The sequence below is a fragment of the Hemicordylus capensis genome, chromosome 6, assembly GCF_027244095.1.
Source record: "Hemicordylus capensis ecotype Gifberg chromosome 6, rHemCap1.1.pri, whole genome shotgun sequence".
Classification (NCBI taxonomy): Eukaryota; Metazoa; Chordata; class Lepidosauria; order Squamata; family Cordylidae; genus Hemicordylus; species Hemicordylus capensis.
In genome coordinates this window covers 171231473-171254334 of record NC_069662.1, presented here as the reverse complement: position 1 = coordinate 171254334, position 22862 = coordinate 171231473, and the positions used below count along the sequence as shown (strand labels likewise).

Here is a 22862-nt window from a genome sequence, read left to right as displayed (position 1 = left end):
TGGAAAGGCCTCACAGGCAGGCCAGGCCTCGCCTTCTGGGCTGCGGACCCTGCTGGCATGGGGGGGGGGGCAGCCAGGGCTGCTCATGGCGCCCCTCCCCACACTGGCCTTGTCTCCTCCTCCTGCACCCTTGCCTGACTGGGCGCCTGGAGGGCCCACCTGGCCTGCTGCTGGGCAGGACCGATCCTGCCGCCCTCTCCAGCACCACCTTGCACCGATCTGAAAACTGGGCTCAGGTCGTCCCCCCGCCACGCCCCGAGGTTTCCTGGCTGCCCCACCCCCCGCGAGGGTCTGCGTGGCGTCTCTGCCGGCTGCCCACAGTTGGTCACTGCTGCCGCCTGGGCTCCTCCCTCCCTCCCGCCCGGCGGCCCCTGGCTAGCCTGAGGTGAGCACTCCTGCCTCCGGGGCCTGGGGCACCTTGCGAGCTCAGGACCGCGGGGAGACTGGACAGAGCTCGGGGAATCGTGCAGGGTGTGGAGGAAGTGGAGCGAGAGAGAGAGAGAAAGAAAGGGGGGGGGAAGTCTGCTCCCCCCCCACAGCACGCGAGAGCCGGGGGTCATCCCAGGAAACCGACGGCCAGGAGACGCAGGGCTGGCCAAAGGAAGGGCTTCTTCACACAGCGCATCGCTCCCCTGCGGCGGAATTCTCTGCCGCCGGATGAGGCCAGAGGGCTTTAAGAAGGGCTTAGACACATTCATGGCGGACAGGGCTGTCCCCGAGGCGGGTCTCACCCTCCAAGAGACCCGCCTGGGGAGGGCGAGTGGGGAGAGCGGGCTCAGCCCTCTCTCCCCGCCACACACACAAGCAGGGCGGGACCCCTGGGGGGCCGGATCAGCCGGTGACGGAGCCGGCAGGGGCTGGGAGGACCGGGGGCCGCACGCCCCCCAGAACCTCCAGTATGCCCCGCACGAGTGCGCAGGGCATCCTGGAGAGACCCCCGATCCCGGAGGCTGCTTCTAAGCCTCCCGGCCAGGGTCTGCTCGTGAGTAGCCGCAGCATGGAGCCACGCCATGGCTACTCGCCATTTTAAAAACCAGGTTTGCGGAGCGCTCGCTCCACAAACCCGGTTTAGGGGGAGTTAGGGGGGTTTAGGGGGAGTTAGTTTAGGGGGAGCTAGTTTGGTGGGTTAACCGCCAGGTGGCGCCCACCACCAGGCAAAATTGGGCTAGGCTCAGCCCGATGAGTGGAAATAGCCCCCATGGCTACTAGTCAGGTGGCTGTGGGCCACCTCCCGCCTCAGAGGCACGATGCAAGGCAGCCACAGCAGCAGGAGAGGGGGCCTGCCCTCCCCTCTTGCCTGTGGGCTGCTCCCCAGAGGCATCGGGGGGGGGCCCACAGTGGGAAACAGGAGGCTGGGCTGGGGGGGCCTGACCCTGCAGCAGGGCTGTGCTTCTGTTCTGTTCTTCGGTGGCTTCCCAGGAAGTCTCCCACATCGCTTCTGACCCCCCCACCCAGCACCCCAACACAGACGGCGGCTGTTCTGCCCCCTGGCTTGCTTCTCAGGGGCCTCCCCCCCCCCCCCGCCCACGCTTGGGACTGGCCTTGGCCTGCCCTTCCTTGCTGGCAGGAGGTCCCTTCAAGCCTGAGGGGGCAGGGAGTGTGGTCTTCGGAGGGGCACCCAGAGGAGGCCGCTCCGGGAAGGGAGAGGCGCTCTGCAGGGAGGCACCGCCGCCGCCCTCTTTCCCGCTCTCTCTGGGCACCAACAGCCAGGGCTGCTGCCCCGCTGAACCCCCCCCCTATTCGTCAAAGGAGGGTCCGCAGAGGGATGCACGGAGCCTGCCTCCATTTGCAGGCGACTCCGGCCTCAGCTGCTGAGGAGGGCAGCGCCCCAAAGAGGCATCCCCTCCAGGCAAGAGGGGCGGGGCGGGGCGGGGCGGGGCCCCTTTGGGATGGGTGGGAACCCTAACCCTGCGGCTCCTGCCAGGACTTCTCTTGCCCCCATCCGTGTGACTCTTAAGAGAGGCGGCCTGGTAAACCCAGGAGCCCTTTCTGTCGGCCTCAGAGGCCTTAATCGGCGCATCGGACCAATTAAGGCTTGCAGGCCGCCTAAACTGGCCACTCTAGAGGGAAGGGAAGCGTAAGTGGCGTGGAGCAAGGCAGGCCCTTTGTCCCGGGGCCCCCTCTGCAGGGGTGAGAGTCAGCCTGGGGGGTGGGCGGAGCTTGAGGCTCCAGCCCCCAGGAGGGAGGGGCAGAGCAGGGCCAGCTAAGGGGCCTGCTGTGGGTCCCAGGGCCCCCTTCAGCCTTGCTGCGCTCCTACAGTAAAGAGGCGTCCTGCAGCGTAACCCGGTCCGCCAAGGTGCCTGCACCTGCGCACCGGAGGCGCGGGGCCCCACTCCTCTCTCCCCTCCCCTCGCAGCCCAGGACCCAGCACAGCGCGCTGGCCCTGCGAGGGCTCCTCCCAAGGCGCTCCGGCAACCAGCCACTGGCCACCCCACACCTGCTGGTGCCCTGGAGCGCCCTCCTTGCAGCCTGACCTCCCCTGACCCGCCCCCCCAGTCCTGCCTGCTCGCAGACTCTCCGGCACCCTGCCTTGGGGAGATGCCCCCCCCGGCTCCCCCCCCAGCACTCACTGTGAAGATGTTGGAACGGCGCTTGGACTGCTTGCGGATGGGCGTGGGCGTGTTGGAAGCAGCAATGGTCTCGATCCGCAGCTCCCGCTGGCTGATGCTGGGGGTGGAGGGCACAGAGGAGGAGTAGTCGCTGAAGGCCCCACTCCCGTTGGCGGCCTGTGGGGGAAGAGGGGGCGGTTAGCCTGTGGCCCGGTGGGGGGCAGAGGCACGTGCAGCCCCCTCGGGAGACTGGCACGCCTCCAGGCCCTTCAGCCCGCCCCACCTCAGCTGCAAGCAAGGGGTCGCTTCCTCCACAGCCCTCCCCAAACAGCTCCAAACTTGACTCCCTGTCCGTGGAGAAGGCTGCCCCCCCCCACCCTTCAACACCCTCCAAGGGGGTCTGCAGAACTCCCCTGTGGGCTAGGAGGGAGGGAGGGAGGGGCGGACTCCACCCCCCCCGCGACTGGAGCGACACAGAGCCCCCCCCCGCCAGAGCAGCGTCCTTCAGAGCCCGCCGGCCGGGGGACCCTGTGCCCAGAGGAGAGGTGCTGGAGGCTGGCCAGCGATTCTGCCCCAGGGCCCGCCCCCCGGCCCGCCACGGTCCAGACGGGGCAGCAGACGCCGCGGAGTGCGGGGGACGGGGGGAGGCACCGCCCGTCCCACACAGGACTCCCTGCCCAAGATCCATTCAGGCCTGGCCGATCAGCTGCCGCCCTCAGAAGCGGGGCCGGGCTGGGCCTGGGAGCCCCTCGGTTGCCCGCCTCCCCAAGGGCAGCAGCAGGCCGGGAGCCCTGCAGAGCGACTCTCCCGCTCCGCCATGGCTTGGCCGGGGACAAGGCGTGCAAGGGGGCGGGCGGGGGGGGGGCTGGGGGGCCCAGATCCCCACTGCGGAGGCTTCTTCCACAGGCGCCCCCCAAAGCTCTGGGACAAGCAGGGCCAGTCCCAGCCGGACAACTGCAGGAGGAAGCCAGGAAAGAGCCCAGCAGAGAAGCCAGCCCCCAGGGGCCAGGGGGGCTGTGTGGGGAGGGAGGGGAGGGGAGGGGAGGGGAGGGGAGGAAGCCCCTCCGCAGAGTGGCCCAGGGGCTCCGGGCCCACGGCCTCCCTGCCCCCAGGACCTAACCCTAGCCCTGAGCAGCCCTGCCCCCCCCGCCCCCGCCGGGCCCCCAGCTCCCCACCTGGTTGATGTGCACGGAGGGGATGGAGGCCGCCGAGACGGAGGAGTGGCTGGGCGAGTTGGGCAGCGACTTGCAGGGCCCGATGGAGAGCTGCTGCTTCTTGCGCAGGGCCACCACCTTCTGGGCCACTGGAGGGAGGGAGAGAGAGAGAAGCCCCCGGGCTGGACCGGCCCCTCCACCAGGGCGGGTGGGTGGGTGGGTGCTGGCCAGGGAGGGATGGAAAGCAGGACCCTGCTGCAGGCACACTCGGAGCATGCTCTGCAGGGGGCAGGGCGGGATTCTGGGGTCACCCCCCCACCGGACCCACACAGCTCCCAGAGCTGGAAGGGCACCTCTGGAGGCCAGCCTGGGCCAAGGAGGTGTGGAGGACTCCAGTGGGAAGGGTTGCGGTGGGGGGGGGTCCTCCACAGGAGCCTGGGGGAGCCCACCATGCGGTGCATTCCAAAGGAACCCAACATGCAGTGCGTAAACAACCTATGGAACTCATTGCCACAGGATGTAACAGTGGCGTTTATGCCCATGAGGATCAGCTATTGGTGTCACTAGTCTAGAGCGTGAGAAGGGCGTCTTCCAGTCTCCCTGTAGAGAGATCCTCTGGGGAGAAAGAGGCCCCCCAGGGGACTGCCAGAGACAGGTGGGTGGGCTGGCTGGCCTGACGCTGCTAATCTGCTCAGGAAACCCCTCCCTCAGCCAGCTCCCCGAGCCGTGCAAACAGCCCAGGACCTGCAGCGGGTACCAAAGGCAGTGCCAGGCGTCGTGGCCCTTCCCCTGCCCGTAGCCAAGAGCACGGCTTGGCTGCCCATCTCTGGGCCCACTTCCAGCTGCTGGCTGTCAGCCAACGAGGGGCCAAGCTGTCCGACTGGCCGCCTTCGCCCCACGAGGTGGCGGCGGCCTCCGCCTCTGCCCCCTGGCCCACCGGCGGCAGCAGAATGCCCAGAACGCCCTCCCGGAGGACGAGGCGGCCGCCTCCCCCCCACCCCGCACCCCCACTTGGGGCTGGCTGGTCCCGGCCCGCTCGCCTCGTCCTGCGGGGCTCGTTTCGTGGGCCTCTGCGCGTCCCTTTCCCTAGAGCCGCCTCTCTGGCTGCAAGCAGGACGGGCCCCTCCCTCCAGGCAAGCGCTTACCATCTTGGAAGACCCGCTCCACGTTCAGGCCGTAGGTAGCACAGGTCTCGTAGTAGGTGCAGCGCTTCAGGTCGTTGGAGAGCTTCCGGGCCCGGGAGTCGTCAATCACCCGGGGGTTGGAGGCACTGATGGCATCTGGGCGCAAGCGGGGGGGGGCTCAGAGGGAGCCTGGCCTGCCTCCCCCCAGCACAAGGCCGGAGGCCCGGGAGGGGGCAGCAGAGCCCCGCGGAGCTCAGCACGGAGCTGCAGGGCCGACGGGTGCCCGGCCCCTTCTTTGCAGAGCGCCCCCCCGGAAAGCCCCCCGAGTGGAGCAGAGAGGGCGGGGGGGGGCAGAGGCAGCCTGGGAGGGGGTGGAGAGCCCCCCCCCCGAGCACATTCTCACCAAGGAGGCCGGGAGGAGGAAGCAAGCAGGGCCCAGACCACGCCTCCCTGCCCCACCTCCAGAAGTCCTCCTGAAGGGAAACTTATGGGGCAGGGCGGGGCCACCCCGGGCAGCTCTCTTCCCCTGAGGGACCAACCAGCCTGGGAGGGGCCCCCTGCGTAAGTGCCAAGGCATCGCAAGCCGTCCGAGGAAGACACCCCCAGGACGAGGAACCCCCCTGGGCCCCTGACGCTGCCCCAGCCCCTTCCCAGAGCCCCCCCCCCGCCCCCCGTGCCTTCCAAGGGCAGCTGGGGCAGGGCCAGCATGTGATCAGCGGGGGGGGGCGGAGTTCCAGAGAAGCCCGAGGCAGCCGGGCAGTGAGACGTGGCCACACCCCACACAGGATGCGCCCAAGCCGGTGGGGGGGGGGCTGCTGCCCCCTGGCCCCCTCCCTCCCCGACCCCGTCGGCCTCTGCAGTTTGCGTCTGTGAAGACAGCCCCAGAGGCCCCCTTCCTGGGCTGCTGCTCCCCACAGCCCAGCCTCCCCCTGCTGTGCTGTCCGGTTTCTGCGTGTGGGGAGGAGATCTTAAGGTGGGGGGAGCATCCTCACGGGGAGGAGGCCCAGGAGGCGTGGCGGCCCCCGCTTCCTGGCAGCAGCTCGGGCGACCCCCTCTCACTCCCAGCCGGGAGCGGCCCTGCCGGCAGGCTGGCCATTCCCCAGGGAGAGCTAGGTGGTTCCAGGCAGCTCTCCCTGAGGAGTGGCCAGCCTGCCGGCAGTGTGACTCTCGGGTGGGCTGGGGGCGGGGAGGGGAGAGGAGACCCTAACCCTAACCCTAACCGGCCCCCGCCCCACCGCCCCGCCCTCCTCACCTTGCGTGCCCACCAGCACCAGCGGCACCTCGGAGGTGTTCCGGTAGCTGCAGAGGCGCAGGTAGTAGTTGTAGACGGTCTGGAAGCTGATCTCGTCCTCCAGGCTGAAAACAAACACCACCGCGTCCACCCAGGCCGCAAACTGCAGGGAGATTGGGGGGGGCGGGGGCGGCGGGAGGTCAGGACGGCTCCGGCGCCAGCGGGCCCAGCCCCCGCCGCTGCTGCAGCGCCCCACCCAGGGCCCCCCTCCTCCCCGCAGGGGCAGCGCCAGGCCTGGCTTCCCGCCCCGGCAGCCTTTTGCGCCCTGCGAGGGCCCGGGCCTTGGAGAGGTGGCCACTGGCAGACGGGCCCCCCAGCAGCCCCCCCCCGCCTCTCCGGCCAAGGCTGCGGCCACCAGCCGGGCAGCTCAGGGCTGGGCCCGGCCCCCTCGCCCGCCCCAGGGGGAGCCCCCAGCCCCGGTCAGGGAGTGTGCTGGGCTCCAGGCCTCTTACTTGCAGCTCTGGGGGGCCACCTTCATCACGAATCAGCAGCAGGTAGCTCTGCCCGTCCACCACAATCTCCTTCTTGAACCGGCCCCCTGAAGACAGAGCCAGGCCAGCAGTGGGGGGGGGAGCAGCCAGGCCCAGCCCAGCAGCTCCTTCCCGCCAGGCGCTGCCCCCCCCGCTCCCCCCACCCCCAGGGCTCCTCCCCTGCAGGCTGAGCCCACCCCAGAGGCAGCCGCCACGGGGGGGGAATGGCCAAGGGGGCTCGCCTCGCCCCTGCAGCCTGGGCCACTCTGGGGCAACCGGGCCCTGGCTGGAGAAGCCAGCATCCCCCTGCTCGGCTGGAGCTCGGCCCCCCATCCGCATCGCTCAGGCCAGCCGGGGAGCCGAGGAAGCCACCTGTGGGTGCCAGCAGGTGGCCCGGTTGCCAGCCCCCCCCCCCCCCCCGTGGCCACCGACTGCAGGAAGCAGACTTGCTCTCCCCGGAGAATGCAGCCCAACCCCAACCCCAACCCCAACCCCAACCCTCGTCCCCCAGGAGGAGCGGGGAGGCGGCTGACCGCCCACAACCAGAGCAGTGGGCTCAGCCCTTCCCCCAGGGCCGCCCTGCCCAAGCCCCTCGCCCTCAGCAGCTCCTCGCTCGCGGCTCCCGGAGCCCAAGCGGTGCCTCCCTTTCCAGGGCCCATCCAGCTCCTGGGCAAAGCCGCCCGGGCTGAGGGCAGGGGTGGCGCCGCACCCCTCTCCCGGCAGGATGCCCGTGGCGCACCCCAAGGGATTCCCCAGCCCTGTCGGGCGCGGGGCAGGAAGGAGGACCCCACAGCCTTCCTTGGGCAGGCGGGTCTGCGTCGCACACGGGCCACGCGGAGGAACACGGCGGAGGGCCCTCTGCCCAGAGCGAGGGGCTCCAGGCGCTCCGCTGCGTCCTCGGGCCAGCCAGCCGCCTCCCGCCTTGCCCCTCGGGCTGAGCTGGGAGGCCCCCCCCCGGCAAGGACGCCACCCTTCACGGGAAGGGCCAGGAGGAGGAGGAGGCGGCGGCGGCGGCGGCTGCACAGTCCGGCTGACCCACCTTCAGGGGATTCCTCCTGAACGTAGGTGCCCGTCAGGTAGCGATGCACCAAGGCCGACTTCCCGCTGGACAGATTCCCCACAATGCCCTGCAACAGAAAGGCCGAGCTGAGCAGCAGCGGCTCCCGCTTCCTCCCAGCGGGTGGGCGGAGTCACGGGAGCCGCCCCGCCCCGCCCCCGGCTCCTCCCCTCCGCCCCAGCCCGCCTCCCGGCTCTGCGTGGCTCCCCGGAGCCTGCCTCGAGGGCAGAGCGGCAGCCCCAGGGCAGGCGGGGTGGGAGGCCCGACTCTTCCAGGCCTTGCCGCCGAGCCCCCAGGGCCCGGGGGTCCCAATGTTCTCCAGAGCCCAGGAGAGTCCGCCCTCCGTCCCCGCAGCGCCACCCCAGGCCTGCCAAGGCAGCCGGCCCAGGGTGACCGCCGGGAAGCAGCCGCCACTGGGGGTGAGGGGAGGAGCCAGCCTCTGCCGGGGGGCGGCCCCTGTCCCGGCCACTCGCCCTGACTGGGGGTGGGCTGGGGGAGATCCCCAAGGCAGGCGCCGTGGCTCTCATTCCTATTTGGAACACTCCAGTCCAATGCAACCCTGAATGGAAACCGACCCTGGCCCCTGCACCCCTTGGAGTCCTGCGCCAGACGGACCGGGGCCTGCCTCGGCAGAAGACTGGCTCCGCAGCCGGCTTCCCAAACAGGGCAGAAGCTCTGCCTGGAAACGAGACTCTGAATGGACGGCCCGTGCCCGGGTGGGTGGGGGTGGTCCAAGGAGGGCCCCACAAGCGCGAAGGTGCACTAGTAGGCCAGGGACCGGGAAGACGGGTCTGGCTCTGCCCCTGGCGAGCTGCCGTAGATCTTTGGGCAAAAGAAGGGCTGCCGGAAGGGACACCACACTGGCCAGCATTCGGAAGGGAGTCATCTGCGCAAAACTTGGCTCCCGCCTCCTCGTCCCAGCCCAGGGGCAGAGCCACCATTGGGCAAGCAGGTTCAAAGAGCCCAGGCCGCCACCAATCAGGGGCCACCAGCGCGGCCCCAGACATGACCCCTGCGTCTGACACCAGAAGCGGGGGGCCGGGCCGGGGGGCCACGGTGGCGGCCACACACGGGCCACCGCCAGCCTCCCTACGCTCCTGCCTAAGCCTCTCCCTCTTTGGGGACATTTGGGACCTTGCTTTGGCTTCCCAGATCCCCCGCCACAAGAAGTGGGCTTCCGTAATGCCGGCGTCTCAGCACTGCAGTCCCTGCACCGCCAGCAAGGGGCCGTTCACATTTCCCAGGCCTTCTTTTGGCTCTTCTCCTTGCCCTTTTGTCCTACAACGCTGCGTGTGCGTCGCAAATAAATAGCTGTATTTGCACCAGGAGGGTTGCGCAAGCGCTCTCTCTCTCTCTCTCTCTCAAATTTGTTCACCGGCCCAAACTTTTGTCTCTGGGCGTTTAACAATAGCACAAAACAAGTTAAAATATATACAAAAACTTAAAACAATTTAACAATTTAAAAATCACCTACAAATTAAAACCTTAACATTTCAAAGGTTTTGACACGGACGTTTGCAAAACGATCCCGCCCAGCAGAATCGCTGGAGTGCCGGACACCCCCCTGTCACTGGCAAGCGCCGGGGGGGGGGATTTGCTCTGACTGGCAGCGGCCCTCCTGGTCTCAGGGGGGCACAGCCTCCCCGGCCCAGTGGCAGGTTCTGCGTTGCCGGTCCCAGCAGAGGCTCCCAGGAAGGCCGCAGCCGTTTCCCGCAGGGAGGAGCTCTGAGCCCCCGGCTGCTTCTTGGAGAGGAGTGGAGGAGGGGGAGGCTAAAAAGGCAAGGGAGGGGAGGGCTGCGGACTCCTTCCAGCCCCCCTAGCCTGGCACCAAAAGCACATTCTCGGATTAAGACACCTCCAGTTGAAGCTCACAACCGGGGGGGGGGCGAGTTTAAAACAGGCGGCTGGATGGAGCAGTGGTCTGACTCACTCCAAGGCAGTTCCCACAGTCAAGGGCCCCCCCCCCCGCTTCACTCCCACGCCACGGAAGCAGGGAACAGGCCAGAGGCTCCCCGGGCGGTGCTGGCTTCCAGGGGAGGCTCCTGCGCCCCCCCCGGCCCCGGCTTCGAGTGGGGCCCGCCACCCTCAAGGGCTCTTCCAGCCCAAGGAGGGGCTCGGAGCGGTGGGCCAGCTATCCTGCTGTTGCCCAGAAGGTGGCGCCCTTTGCCTGCGCAGCTGCGCAAGAGCGCCAAAGGCCAGGGAGGGTGGCTCAGCGGGGGGGGGCAGCCCCCTCCCTGCTCTGCGGCTCCCTTCACTTCTCAGGCCCAGCAGGTTCCTTGTTAGCCCCCCAGCCCAGATGGGGCCGTCTTGGCAGAGCAAGGGGTGTCTCCTGGGGGTGCCGCTGCCGCCGCCGCCCCCTTCCCAGCTCAGCCCCGTCTGAGAGGAAGCCCCTCGGCACTGGCAGTGTGGCCCCTGGAAGCCTCCAGCCGCCGGGGGGGGGGGGCCTCACGGGGCTGCCCTCCCCGCTTGCAGAGCCCCCGCCCTGGGGAAAGGCTTTTCTCAGCCCAGCGGCCTCCCGGCCCCAAGCCTCGCTGCTCCCTGCCAGCTCCACGCCACTCAGGACGGAGAGGGCAGCCAGCCCACCCCCACGGAGCAGCAGCCCGAGGGGAGAAGAGCCCGGGCAGCCTTCACGGCATGCAAGCAAGACCCCCCCGCCGCCCTCGCCACGCTGACGGGCCATTGGCCCAGCCCTCTCCCAGAGTCCGCAGGGGGGGGGGCGGGGGGGGCCATGCCCGTGTCCAGGTTACTCACCACTTTGAGCTCCGGCACGGAGCGGCTGAGGGTCCATTCCTGGCTGTTCACAAACGAATCTGCGGGGAAAGAGAAGCCGAGCCTGAGCGGCCAGAAGCCAGGGCGGGCTGAGGGAGAGGCTAGCCCAGCTGGCCACAGCTGGCCCGGAAGCCGCCCTGCCAGCCAAGCCCAGGCCAGGAGGCCCCGCGGCCCGTCCGGAGAGCACAGAGTGGCTGCCCCTGCGGAGGGGGCAGGCAGCAAGCGCAGGGGGCCACTGCCAGCCCCGCCCCGCCCCCCAGGGCCCCCCCTTCCCCCCTCCAGGCCCCACCCCGAGACCCAGCCTGCCGGGCCTCTGTACACAGGGCTCCGCAGGGTGCCCCAGAGATCCGGGGGGGGGGGGGGGCGGAAGGCAGCCAGAGGGACCACGGCAAGAGGGCAGGAAGCTCAAGCCCTCCCCACAGCTCTGGGTCAGGGGACGGAGCCCTGGCTGCTCTTGCGCCTGGGCCAGGAGGTGGTCTGGCTCAGTGGCCCCCGGCTGGGCCACCTGCTTCACCGCAGGCCTTGGCCAGTGCAGCTGCCTTGGGGGGCCGGCCTGCGCTCTGCCGACAGGGCTGGCTTGCTACTGCACCTCAGGGACGGGCAGGTAGCCCACAGGGCTGGATGCTGGCCGGGGAGCCCTGCGGACTGGGCCGCGAGGCACCTTTTCCACGTGGTGATGCTCTTGATTGAGCCGGGGGGAGAGCAACTGGCCCCATCCGCCCCAGCACAACATCCCTCCAGTGACTGTTGCTGGTGTCTAGCTTGGGCTCCTTTGGAGAGGGCGAGCCCTTTGGGGACGGGGGGCCATCTTCTCTGTGGAAACCGCCGGGAAGCCTTTGCTGAAGAGCAGCACATCCATCCCTGTTGTTGTCCTTCTTGCTGCTGCTGCTGCCCCCCCCCCAGCTGCTCCCGTCCCCGGACCACGGCCGGCGACACCAGGATGGGCACCCCTCCAGAGCCAGCTCCAAAACAGGGGGGGGCACCTTCTGCACTGCTGGCCTGAGCCCCCCCACCGCCATGCGCCTGGCAGCTGCTCTGGGCTCCCTGGACTAGAGCCGGGGGAGCGGGAGGGGCTCTCGGGGCGGGGGGGGGTCTGGGCCCCCTCCTTGCCCAAGCACTCCCAGGCAGCCCCTGGGGGGCCCCTCCCGCCCCCCCCCACCTCAGCCCCTGCCAGGCGGCTTCCTGGCGCTTTGCTGGGCTCCTCGGCTGGGGGGCGAAGGAGGGAGGGAGGGAGGGAGCAGCCAGGGGGGAGGGAGGGAGGGAGGCCACCCAAACCGGCTCAGCAGGTCTGGCTGCTCCAGGGCCCTGCCCAGGCAGATGCTGCTGCTGCTGCTTTGCCACCCCGCAGCCCAGACAGGCTGCAGATGCCACAGCCAGGAGCAGCGGGGGGGGGGGGGACATGACACCTCCCCACGTGGCTCCCCCCCCCAGGTGCTGCTGCCGCTTCGCCGTTAGTGCCCCCTGAGGATGGGGAGCCCCAGCCCGGGGGGGGGGAGAGAGCAGGAGGCCTCCTCCTCCAGCAGCAGCAGCAGCGCCCGGGTCAGCACACCAAGGGGGGGGAGGGGGGGCTGCCCTGGGGCTCAGCTCGGCTCCAGCCACACCCCAGCCCTGCCCAGACAGGCTGATCCAGGCCTCCGCTCAGCGCCTGGCTCGGCCCCTCTCTGGGAAGCCGCCGGGCCTTCTGGAAAATGTGTGCGGGGGGGGGGCAGACGCCCTCGGAGGGACCCCCGCCTCGCCTGGGGACGCCCACAGCAGCCCCCCTCTCCTCCCGGGCCCCCTGAGGCAGCCAAGGCCAGGCCAAGAAGGGCTTACAGTACAGGGGGGGGCAAAGGGCCCACCGAAGCCCCCCAGTGCCACCAGGGCCTTTTAGGCAGGCACAATGTGCCCCCCCCGGTGCTCTCCTGGAACTGGAGCCCCCACCGCGTGGAGGAGAGCAGTTCTGGCTTGGCTCCCCTGGAAAGACACTGCGCAGAGGAGCCCCCCCCTCCCGCCCCTGCTGGGGTCTGGCCCTCCAGCCTCCCTCCGCCGGGGCCAGAAAGGGGTCCCGAGCTTTCAGCTGCCTGCAGCTCCGCCATCCAGCCCAAGCCCTCCCCTGGCGGCTGCGGGGTGGGGGGGGCACTTCCCCACCACACTCTCCACTGCTGCTTCCACTCCCAGAACGCAGAGGGACTTCCCCACAGGCCTTGCCCCCCGCCCCCACAAAGGCCCCCTCCCCTCCCCATAATGCCCCCTTTTGTAACTGTAATCAGGCCTGGAGCTCCCAGAGAGTGGGGGGGGGCCCTTGGAAGTAAAGACTCCACCCGATGCCGCCGACCCAGAAGTGACCCAGTGGCCGGGGAGGGGGGAGCCTGCCCCAGCCTGGACCCCTAATCCCAATGGCAGCCCTACAGATCCTCTGTAGCCACAACAGACAGAGCCAGTGTCCCCCCAGAAGAAGAATTCTGGGGGTCCCCCGGCTGAGAAGCCCCCCCCCCGCCCCCTCCCCTCAGGGGTCCAAGAGCCAAGATGAAGAGCCCCAGCTCCAAAGGCAGATGGCTTCTGTGGCTGCTCAGGGCCTCCCTCCCAATGGGCCTACTCACGAGGAGGGGGCAGCCCAGGCATCTCTTCTGGAGTAGGGCTGGCCGGAGGATCCAGGAAGCAGTAGACCCTGGCCGGCTCCTCCCACCCACCAGGGCTCAAGAGCTCCCTTGGAGAGCTGCAGCCTTCCCGAAAGAAAATAACTGTTCTGTGGGGCTACTTTGTGTTAGATACCAGCCAACATCCTAATGTGCTTGGATTTTTCCTGCAAAAATGTATATTTCCAGCTTTTTAAACACTAAATCAGATCAATAATTCAAAAAATAACATAATACCCTGTTTCTTTTTGCTATGTTTGCTATGCTATGTTTCTCCACTCTCACCACCCTCCATCAGCGGCTGCACTCTTTTTTTCGGAGGGGGGACGCAAAAGTATGTCCATAGAAATCAAAACACAACAGGATGTATCCACTGTTAACCCTCTGAAGACCCACTGAAATAACTGAAAGCTAATCATGACCAAGGGCTGCAATCCTATAGCTGTGGCACAGTCAAATGAGCAGCAAGCTGCATTTATGGTGAAGCAATCCTTGGAGAACAATTCCTTTTACCCGAATTAATCCACTCCCCCTTTCCTCTCTCTCTCTCTGCTATTCTTGAAGCACTGAGAGCAATGGGGTGGGGGGTTACAGGAGGGACTCAGACGGATTCCCCTAAACCCAAGCTGTGACTCAGTAAGAAGGCTAAAGAAAGCTTCTAGTTTCTACAAAAATCAAAATGATTTATTTGTACATCCTCCTACAAATCAGAAAATAAAGAAGATTCTAACTGCCCCATAAGCCAATGTGGTGTAGTGATTAGGCTGTTGGATGAGGACTGGGAGATCCAGGTTGAAGCCCTCACTCAGTCATGAAGCCCTCTCTCAGTCAGACCACTGGATGATCTAGGCCAGGGATTCTCAACGTGTGGGTCCCCAGATGTTATTGGACTTCAACTCCCATAATCCCCAGCCCCAGTGGCCTTTGGTTGGGAATTATGGGAGTTGAAGTCCAATTACATCTGGGGACCCACACGTTGAGAATCCCTGATCTAGGCCACTCCTGGTCTCCGTAGTTTCAAAATCTCACCAGTACCCCACTGAGACCAGCCTTTTCAGCAGAAAGGATTTGGACTCCGGCTTCCTTTCACTTAGATGAGAGAGAGGCCATGGTTCCAGTCTTTCAGCCCTTCCGCAGCTCTGGTGCTTCCCAAACAGATAACATGGTCTATGCCATTTTACTGGGAGCAGGCAGACATGATCGCAGGACTCGTGGCTGAATGCTAGTTACCCACATTGATGTGATCGTGTGAAGCCACACCACACACCTGCAAACTCAGTTCCGTCTTGCTGGGGAACCAGTATCGGTTACCTGGGATCCAAAGCAGGGGGATGGGGTTTGATCTTAGAATGCCCCAAGAGAAGATCCGCTGATCGTGTGGACCCATGCCTCCTTCCTCCTGCCCTGCTTACCTGCACCTGACTCACCCTCACCTGTGTACAGACACCTGTGCCTACAGTGGGCACCACACTCCGCATCCAGCCTGCACACCGTGGCTCCCAAGCACCCTTGGCTGTGATCCGCCGAGAAACACACCGTGTCACGCTCTCCTGCAATGCCCACCAAACCATCGCAAGCAGACTGGTGCCAACCGCCCCCGCCCCCCAGTCAAGCAGCTGCCAAGGCTGGCTGCAAGAGAGAGCGCGCAACCCCCCCCCCCACACCGGTGTTCCCTCTAACAGGGATTCCCAGTTGCTGTTGACTCCAACTCCCATACTCCCCAAGCAAGAGCCACTGCAGCTGGGGGTTCTGGGCATTGTAGTCAACCACATCTGGGAATCCCTGTTAGAGGGAACACGGCTCCGCACCCCACACTTCCCGGCTCCTGTTCATGACCCCCCCCGCATGCCCCACAGGCAAGCACAGCTGCTCTTCAGCAGGATGTGCATGGCCCCCACCTCTGCCCACGTGCCCCCACTCGGGCAGCGGTCAGTCCGGCCCTCCCCAGGCTTGGGGAGCGCTATGCATCACCACAGCAACCCCCGAGAAAGAGCCCCCCAGGAACCGCCCTCCCCTGCCCTAGGCCCCGAAGCACTGCTGGGAGGGCCCCTCTGCGGGTCGCTGCTCAACAGGTGGCGGCAGCTTGGCATCCCCTGGGAGCCGGCTCCCCCTCTCTCCCAGGCTGCAAGGACTCAGCGAGGCAGACAACACGGAGCCCGCAACAGAGGGGACCCTTGCAGGCCCCGCAGCCTCCCCATTGGCTGGGGCCAATGCCCACCAAGAGAAGCACCCCAGACCCACAGACACGCCCAGTGCTGCTCACAGCACAGCCTCCCCAAGGGATGCCCCCAGCACCTCCACCCTGGCAGACGCCCAGGCGCAACGCCAAACCCTCCGCCACCCACGCCCAGGCCTGGCGCCCGGGTGGGCCTCCGGCGAGGTCCGGCTACCCAGCAGCAGCAGCTGGAGGCCAATGCCGAGACGAGGCTCCCTGGGGACCGGCCCTCTTAGGCTCCAGCCAGCAGTGCCAGGGAGGGAGCTGGGGAGCCCAGCCTTGCCTCCCAGGCACAGCCCCGGGACAGGCGGCAGCCAGGGAGGGGCTGGGTTAGCCGGCCACACCGCAGAGGGCCGGGTCCCCATCAGAGACACGGGCCTGCCGGCAAGCCCTGCTCCGGGCAGGACGCCAAGGGCCACCCCTGCACCCCGAGGCGCCTGTGCCCCCTGGCCACCCCTGCACCCCCCCCCAGGCCACTCTCCCCGCCCAGGACTCCAAGGCAGCAGGAGACCCACCCGGAGCGGCCTGCACGGGGGAGGCATGTCAGGATCAGGCCTCCCCCGCTGGCCCCCCCCCCTGCGCCCCCCCCCGGAGCCTGCCGAAGCGGGAGGCTGGCCAGGCGCCCAGGAGCAGCGGCAGCAGCAGGGGGCGGGGTCACGGCGGGGCCTCTCCGACTCCCTCTTGGCTCAGCCGCCCCTGGGCAGGGCAGCCCAGAGCCACCCGGTCCCCTCCGGGCCAGGAGGAGCCCCAGAGCCACCCGGTCCCCTCCGGGCCAGGAGGAGCCCCAGAGCCGCACGCAGGTGAGCGGGACCCATAGCCAGTGTTCCCTCTAAGGTGTGCGCATGCGCGTAGGCAGGCAGGTTGTAGAATGTCCTCTTAGTTCGTTTGAGAGCCCGCTCAGGTCGAATCAGGAAGGCCCCATCCTGCCGCACAGAACTTATTGGGCGCAGAGGTGGGAACAATGAGAGGGAACCCACAAGCCCCTTCTCGGTGTGGACGGCAGCACAGGGGCCGCGCTCACGCAACGCCCACCGCCACCGCCACAAGCCACCGCTTCTGGGTCCTGCCAGGGAGGTCCCACCCCTCATCACAGCCAAACTGCAATCCCACCCCCAACAAAAAGACGCTCTTGCCTAGCCCCGCCAGGGGCGATGGCCCCACATGCGGCCTTCTCCGCGTCCCCACTTAGCTCAGGGAGCAATTCCTAAAGTACGTGTGATTGGGGGATGGGGAAAGGCAGGCCATGGGGAGGGGGAGACCAAAAGACGGGGGAGATTTCAGAAACCGGTGCGGAGGTTTGGTGCAGGGCAGGGAGGACTTCCACTGGACTGAGCGGGGGTCCTCCTTTGCTTGGGGAGGGGCCTGCACCCTACCAGTCTTCCCTCGACTTCTTATCACCAGTGAGCAGAAAGAGGTTTCTTCTGGGTGGCAGTATCAAGGCAGTGTGTGCACATCACACACACACTCTCTCTCTCACACACACACGGAAATAATTCATGCACCATGGCAAGCACACTCTGCAAACTGTTTCTATCCCCCCTCCCGCCTCCAGGCTAAGTGGGGGCAAACTATGGACATCTGATCTCTGGATATCTTGGAGAGCAATAACATTTCTACAAAGTTTAAGATATTTATTTAAGAACTAAAGAAGGAGAAATACTGTTTCCAAGAGAATATGAGCTCATTTGGGCCACTCAGGTTTACGTTAAAGCAATCTGTTTTCCCGGGAAATAGCTACACCACCTCACTTAGGAATGCCAAATATGGATTTATCTCTCGCCTTAAATGACAGTCCTGAAATCTGAATATGGTTGCAATGTTCCTCCTCTCCTTCCCGTTAAGAAGATTATACGGTAGGAAAGGTGTTTCCGAAACGATCTTGTTTATTTACAGTTGCTGTGGAAACAACAGTCAAAAGCATATTTCCACCTTACAAGGACCATTTTGTGACGGGGATAGTAGTCAGGATGAGGAGGGGGTGAATAAATATTTTGCCCGATAAAGATTTTGTAAGCTATTGCAAAGTGCAAAACAACAATGTCTAGGGAACAGTGACCATAGTGTCATCAAATTCAGCATGCATGCGGGGAGAGAACCACCAAGGAAGCCTAACAAAGACACTTTGAATTTCAGAAGAGGAAACTTCTCCAAAATGAGGAGTATGGTAAAAAGAAAGCTGAAAGGGAAAATCAGGAGAGTCACTTCACTCCAGAATGCATGGAGTTTACTCAGAACGGCAATACTAGAAGCCCAGTTAGATTGTAAACCCAAAAGGAGGGAAGGTACCACTAAGTCCAGGAGGATGCCAGCATGGCTAACGGGTACCGTCAAGGAAGTCATAAAAGGAAAGAAGACTTCCTTCTGAAATTGGAAGGCCTGTCCAAATGAGGAGAACAGAAAGGAACACAAACTCTGGCAAAAGAAATGCAAGGTGACAATAAGGGAGGCGAAAAGAGAGTTTGAGGAACATTTAGCTAGAAGCATCAAGGGGAATAACAAACACTTCTTTAAATACATCAGAAGCAGGAAACCTGCCAGGGAGGCGGTTGGACCATTGGACAACGAGGAAGTGAAAGGGATTATTAAGGAGGACATGGAGGTTGCAGAGAAGCTAAATGAGTTCTTTGCACCTGTCGATCCGGGAAATTAGAGGCCGGTTAGCTTAATATCTGTTCCAGGCAAATTGATGGAAAGCATCCTCAAGGATAAAATTGTAAAGCACATAAAAGAACAGGCCTTGCTGGGAGAGAACCAGCACAGCTTCCACAAAGGCAAATCTTGCCTCACCAACCTTTTGGAGTTCTTTGAGATTGTCAACAGGTGTGTGCGAATAAAAGTGATCCAGTTGACATAGTATACCTGGACTTCCAAAAAGCTTTTGACAAAGTTCCTCATCAAAGACTCTTGAGCAAACTTCGCAGTCATGGGATAAGGGGACAAGTACATGTGTGGATTGCTGACTGGTTGAAGGACAGGAAACAGAGGGTAGGTATAAATTGAGAGTTTTCGCAATGGAGGGAAGTAAGAAGTGGGGTCCCCCAGGGATCTGTCCTGGGACCAGTGCTTTTTAATTTATTCATAAATGATCTAGAAGCAGGGGTAAGCAGCGAGGTGGCCACATTTGCAGATGACACCAAACTATTTAGGGTAGTGAAATCCAAAACAGACTGTGAGGAGCTTCAAAAGGATCTCTCCAAACTGGGGGAGTGGGTGACAAAGTGGCAAATGTGGTTCAGTGTAAGTAAGCATAATGCAATGCACAATGGGGCAGAAAATCCACATACATGCTGATGGGGTCTCAGCTGTCAGTGACCGGGACAGGGATCTTGTAATTGTGGTGGACAGCTCGTTGAAAGTGTCAACTCAGTGTGGTATAGCTGTGGAAAGGCCAGTTCCATGCTCAGGATCATTAGGGAGGGGATTTAACATAAAACGGCTAATATTATCATGCCCTTATACAAAACTATGATGCGGCCACACTTGGAGTACTGCGAACAATTCTGGTCACCACATCTAGAAAAGGACATTGTAGAACCGCAAAAGGTGCAGAAGAGGGCAACCAAGATGATCAGGGGCCTAGAGCACCTTTCTTATGAGGCAAGACTACAACACCCGGGGCTATTTAGTTTAGAAAAAAGTCAACTGCGGGGAGACATGATAGAGGTCTATAAAATCATGCATGGTGTGGAGAAAGTGGAGAGAGAGAGATTCTTCTCCCTCTCCCATAACACTAGAATCAGGGGTCATCCCATGAAACTGACTGGCAGGAAATCTAGGACCCGCAAATGGTAGTACTTTTTCACACAAAGCATAATCAACTTGAGAAATTCTCTGCCACAGGATGTGGTGACAGCCAGCAACCTGGATGGCTTTAAGAGGGGTTTGGATGACTTCATGGAGGAGAGGTCCATCAAGGGCTACCAGTCGCAGGGCTGTGGGCCAGCTCCAGCCTCCAAGGCAGGAGGCCTCTGAGTCCCAGTTGCAGGGCAGCCACAGCAGGAGAGAGGGCCTGCCCTCCCCTCTTGCCTGTGGGCTTCACTGGGGCACCTGGTGGGCCACTGTGCGAAACAGGATGCTGGGCGAGATGAGCCTGACCCAGCAGGGCTCTTCTCATGAGCTACTTGGAAGAAGGCTGGAATCGCAACATTGCTGCCAGCGCTGCCATTCTGCAGGCTCCCAGAAGCCTCTCTGCTCATGTCTGGGATGGCAGGTCTGTAGTTGCCAAGCTTAACAGGCTCAGGAGCCTCTGGGGATCGTGGGGTCACCGCTTGTTGCTCCATGGGGACTGGTCCCTCAGCAGGCAATCGCCCCCAGGTTCACCAGCTCTCCAGCACATGGAAAGGGCACTAGCCTCGCGCTTCTCCCTCCGTTGGGCATGTCTAAGCAGACCGGAGTTAACTCCACTTCAAGGTCCAGAGACTGACCCCATGAACTCCCCCCTTGGTTGCCTCCAACAAGATAAACTGAGCACCTCAGCAGGAAAGCTGCTCAGGCCCTGTGAGCGCTGCTCCCCCTCCGAAACAAAAGAGGCTGGTGGGCCGCTGAGCTCCTTCAAGGTCCCGACCCCGCCCTTCCGACAGAGGAGGGGTCCTGGCGCAGGTCCATCCCGCCCACTTGCAGGCCAGTTGCTCTCCACCGCTTCACGCCTTTGTGCTTAAGGCAGCAGCCCCGACCAAGGCGAGGGGCTCTCTTGAGGGGGCCACAGGAATCCCCTTCCGCAGGCAGGAGGGGGAATCGGCATCTTGCCCAGGCGAGGGTCATGGACCAGTGTGCTTCCCGGGGCCTCTACACCAGGGAGTCACCCGCCAGCCACAACAGCCGCCCCCCCCCCCGCTCTCCGGCTCCAGATTGGCCGCCTTTGCTGGCCCGACCTGCCCAGCACGCCAGTCCCCTCTGGGATTGACCCCCGCTGCTGCTGCCGCCTAGTCCCCCAACCGCATGGGGCTCCTTGCTGCTGCGGCTTCCTGGCCCGGGCCTGAGGAAAGAGGTCCTTGGTTTGGGCCAGTGGCCAGTCAACAGAAGGAACGAGGCCCCTTCGCTTCCCCAGGACCAGAACTTGGCACACCTTGATTCCGGCAGGGGACAGCTCCACGCTCGCTTGCTAATGCCCCCCACAAGCCTGAGCGCACTTAGGGGTGTTTCGCCCGTCACCCCGGAGCAGGCCCCTTAACCAGGTGCAGGGGGCCCAGGGGGTTGGGGCCCAGTGGTGGAGCAGAAGCCCCCGCCCTCCAGCCGCGCTGCCCAGAGTGGGGAAGCCCCTGGGCTGCCTCCCATCCCCCCCCCACCGATGAGATCCCAGGTATAATCCCAGCCCCAAAATCATCACGTGGGGAAGGGACACACACACACACACACACACACACACACACACACACACACACACACACACACCTCTCCTTAGAAGCCCGAAGCAACTCAGCCTACCCACCTCTGACTGGAAAGGCAACAGCCCCAAATCCTCCCTGGGGCAGTGGGGGGCCCCACGGCCGGGACGGCTGCCGCAGAAGAAGAGAGGCTGCCCAGGGGCCCTGCCGCCGCCACCAGGGTCTCTGCCCCGCTGCCCACCAGCCCCCACCGGGGGCTCCACCAGGACTGCAGGGAAGCCGCGCTGGCTGCTGCCGCTGCCACGCCACGCCCAGCCTGGTGGGGCTCTGCTTGGGGGAGGGCTCAGCAGCCGACACATCTCCCCCCCTCCGTCCGGGTCTGGGAGGGGCTGCAGCCCCAGGCCCGGAGGCAGCTGAGGCACTGCCTGGACAGGAGGCTGCCTGCCTGGGAGGGAACCCCGCGGAACCCCAGGAGGGGGGAGGCAAAAGGGGCACTGATGGGAAGCCTCCTCCTGCGGAGCATTCCCCTGATTCAGGAGGGCCCCCCCTCTTTTCCAAAAATTTTTTTTTCCAAAATTTTTATTCAGAGGCCTTTAAAAACTGCAGGTGGGAGGAGCCCGCTTCCAAGAAGCAGCCCCCCCCCCACGCACACACACACACACACGCACAAGCTCACAGGCAAGCCAGTGTGTCTTCTAATGCACCTTGCTCCAAACACACAGCGGGGGGGGCGGGTTTCAGCAGGGAAATGGTGCAGGGGGGAGCACACACCGACCCCCCCCGCAAAGAACAGCCCCTCCTTCCTTCTGGCGCCTTCACTGCAGGGAGCTATGACTGGCATCCCAGGTGGGCCTGATCTCGCCTGGAGGAAGGACCAGGAGGGGGCTCGGGCAGTGGCGGGGGGGGCAGCTGCAGTGGCTCCACTGGGGGCTGTGTGGGCAGCTCGGCAGGCAGGGGGCTTCCTGGGCAACCATTTGGGGAGGCCACTGAGGTTCATCCAAGGCTGTGTGGGAGAGAGAGGGCTTTTCAGTCCTCCTCCTCTCCTGACTGGAACCCATGAAACTGACTGGCGGGAGATCCAGGAGCAGACCACAGGAAGTGCCTTGTGTCCTGGTGGAATTCCCTGCCACAAGACATGGCGGTGGCATCAGCTTAGAGGGCTTGAAAGGGAAGCAGACACCCAGGAAGAGAGGGGGGGAGGTCACAAGAGCTCTGTGCTTCCTGCAGGCTCACCGGGGGGGGCCTTCATCTCCTGCTCAGAGTGGGGGTTCCTGGGGGAGGTGTCTGGGCTGGCCACTGTGGGAAACAGGAGGCCGGCCAAGATCCCTCAGGGCTCTCACAAAGTAGCTGGCAGCCTCCTGTGCTCCGTCCCCACGCAAGCCTCAGGCCACTCCTGCCCCCCCCCCCGGCCGCCCCAAGCTCTCTCCGGCTGACTCCTGCTAACCTGTCTGAAAAGGAGAGGGGGGGGTCTGGAGAGGCCCCGGGGGCTGCCTAGAACATCCCACTGGGGGCCTGCTCCAGGACCCGGAAGGGCCAGCCTCAGCACCCTGCCGCGGGGCCAGTCCCAGGAGGGCTCCGCTTGCCCCGGCCTCCCCCTTTGGAGCTCCAGGGACCCTTTGCCAGCAGGAGCAGCCGTGGCTGGCGAGTGGGGCCTCTGGGCACAGTGGCAAGGGGGGGGGGCAGAGCCCAGCAGCCCCCCCCCTCAAGCGGTGCCTGCTCCCCACAGCCAGACTGCCCGGCCCATAAGCCCAGGCGGTCTGGCTGGCCCCGGGACAGGCTCGCTCCGCCTGAGCCCTGCTTTCCCCGGGGGGAGCCCCGGCACCCAGGGCCGGCCTGGAAGGAGAGGGAGCCCTTGCCGGGCCCGCAGGCCCCACCCCCCAGGAGCCCCTTCTCCCACCCCACCACAGGGGAGCCGGCTGGCCCTTGGCCAACGGAGACGTCCCTCTTCCCAGAGGAGGCCCTGCCCTGCCCTGCCCCGCACTCCTGGGGGCCAAATTGGGAGCTCTCCGCCCCCTCCGTCAAGGCCAAAGAGGGCCAGCATCTCCTTCACAGAAAGAAAAGCACTTTGCAGCTTGGCAAACGGCCTCCCAAAGCACAGACAACCCCACCAGCGGCTGCAGAGGAGGGAGGCTGCTTGCGGAATGGCCCAGCCTCGGTCGCAGGTGCCCAGAGGGAGAAGGGACGGAGCGGCCCTGGGGGAGGAGGCGGGCCTGCCCAGGGCCGCCCCGGCATGCTCGGCTCCACCCGGCGGGCTTACCTGGCACTCTGCCGCCGCCGCCGGTGCTCTCCACGGC

General features: G+C 64.7%; 1 protein-coding gene across 2 annotated transcripts in view; it reads right to left on the bottom strand.

The window, feature by feature from the left end:
- Window positions 1-22862, bottom strand: part of AGAP3 (ArfGAP with GTPase domain, ankyrin repeat and PH domain 3) — a 111041-nt gene that overhangs the window by 39842 nt on the left and 48337 nt on the right. For both annotated transcript variants that reach the window (XM_053260366.1, XM_053260367.1), the window contains exons 2-8: window positions 10397-10455; window positions 7628-7715; window positions 6571-6656; window positions 6080-6221; window positions 4849-4983; window positions 3725-3852; window positions 2571-2726 (exon numbers count right to left, since the gene is read on the bottom strand). In XM_053260366.1, the coding sequence (XP_053116341.1) occupies window positions 2571-2726; window positions 3725-3852; window positions 4849-4983; window positions 6080-6221; window positions 6571-6656; window positions 7628-7715; window positions 10397-10455 (794 nt within the window). The remainder of the gene's footprint in view (window positions 1-2570; window positions 2727-3724; window positions 3853-4848; window positions 4984-6079; window positions 6222-6570; window positions 6657-7627; window positions 7716-10396; window positions 10456-22862) is intronic.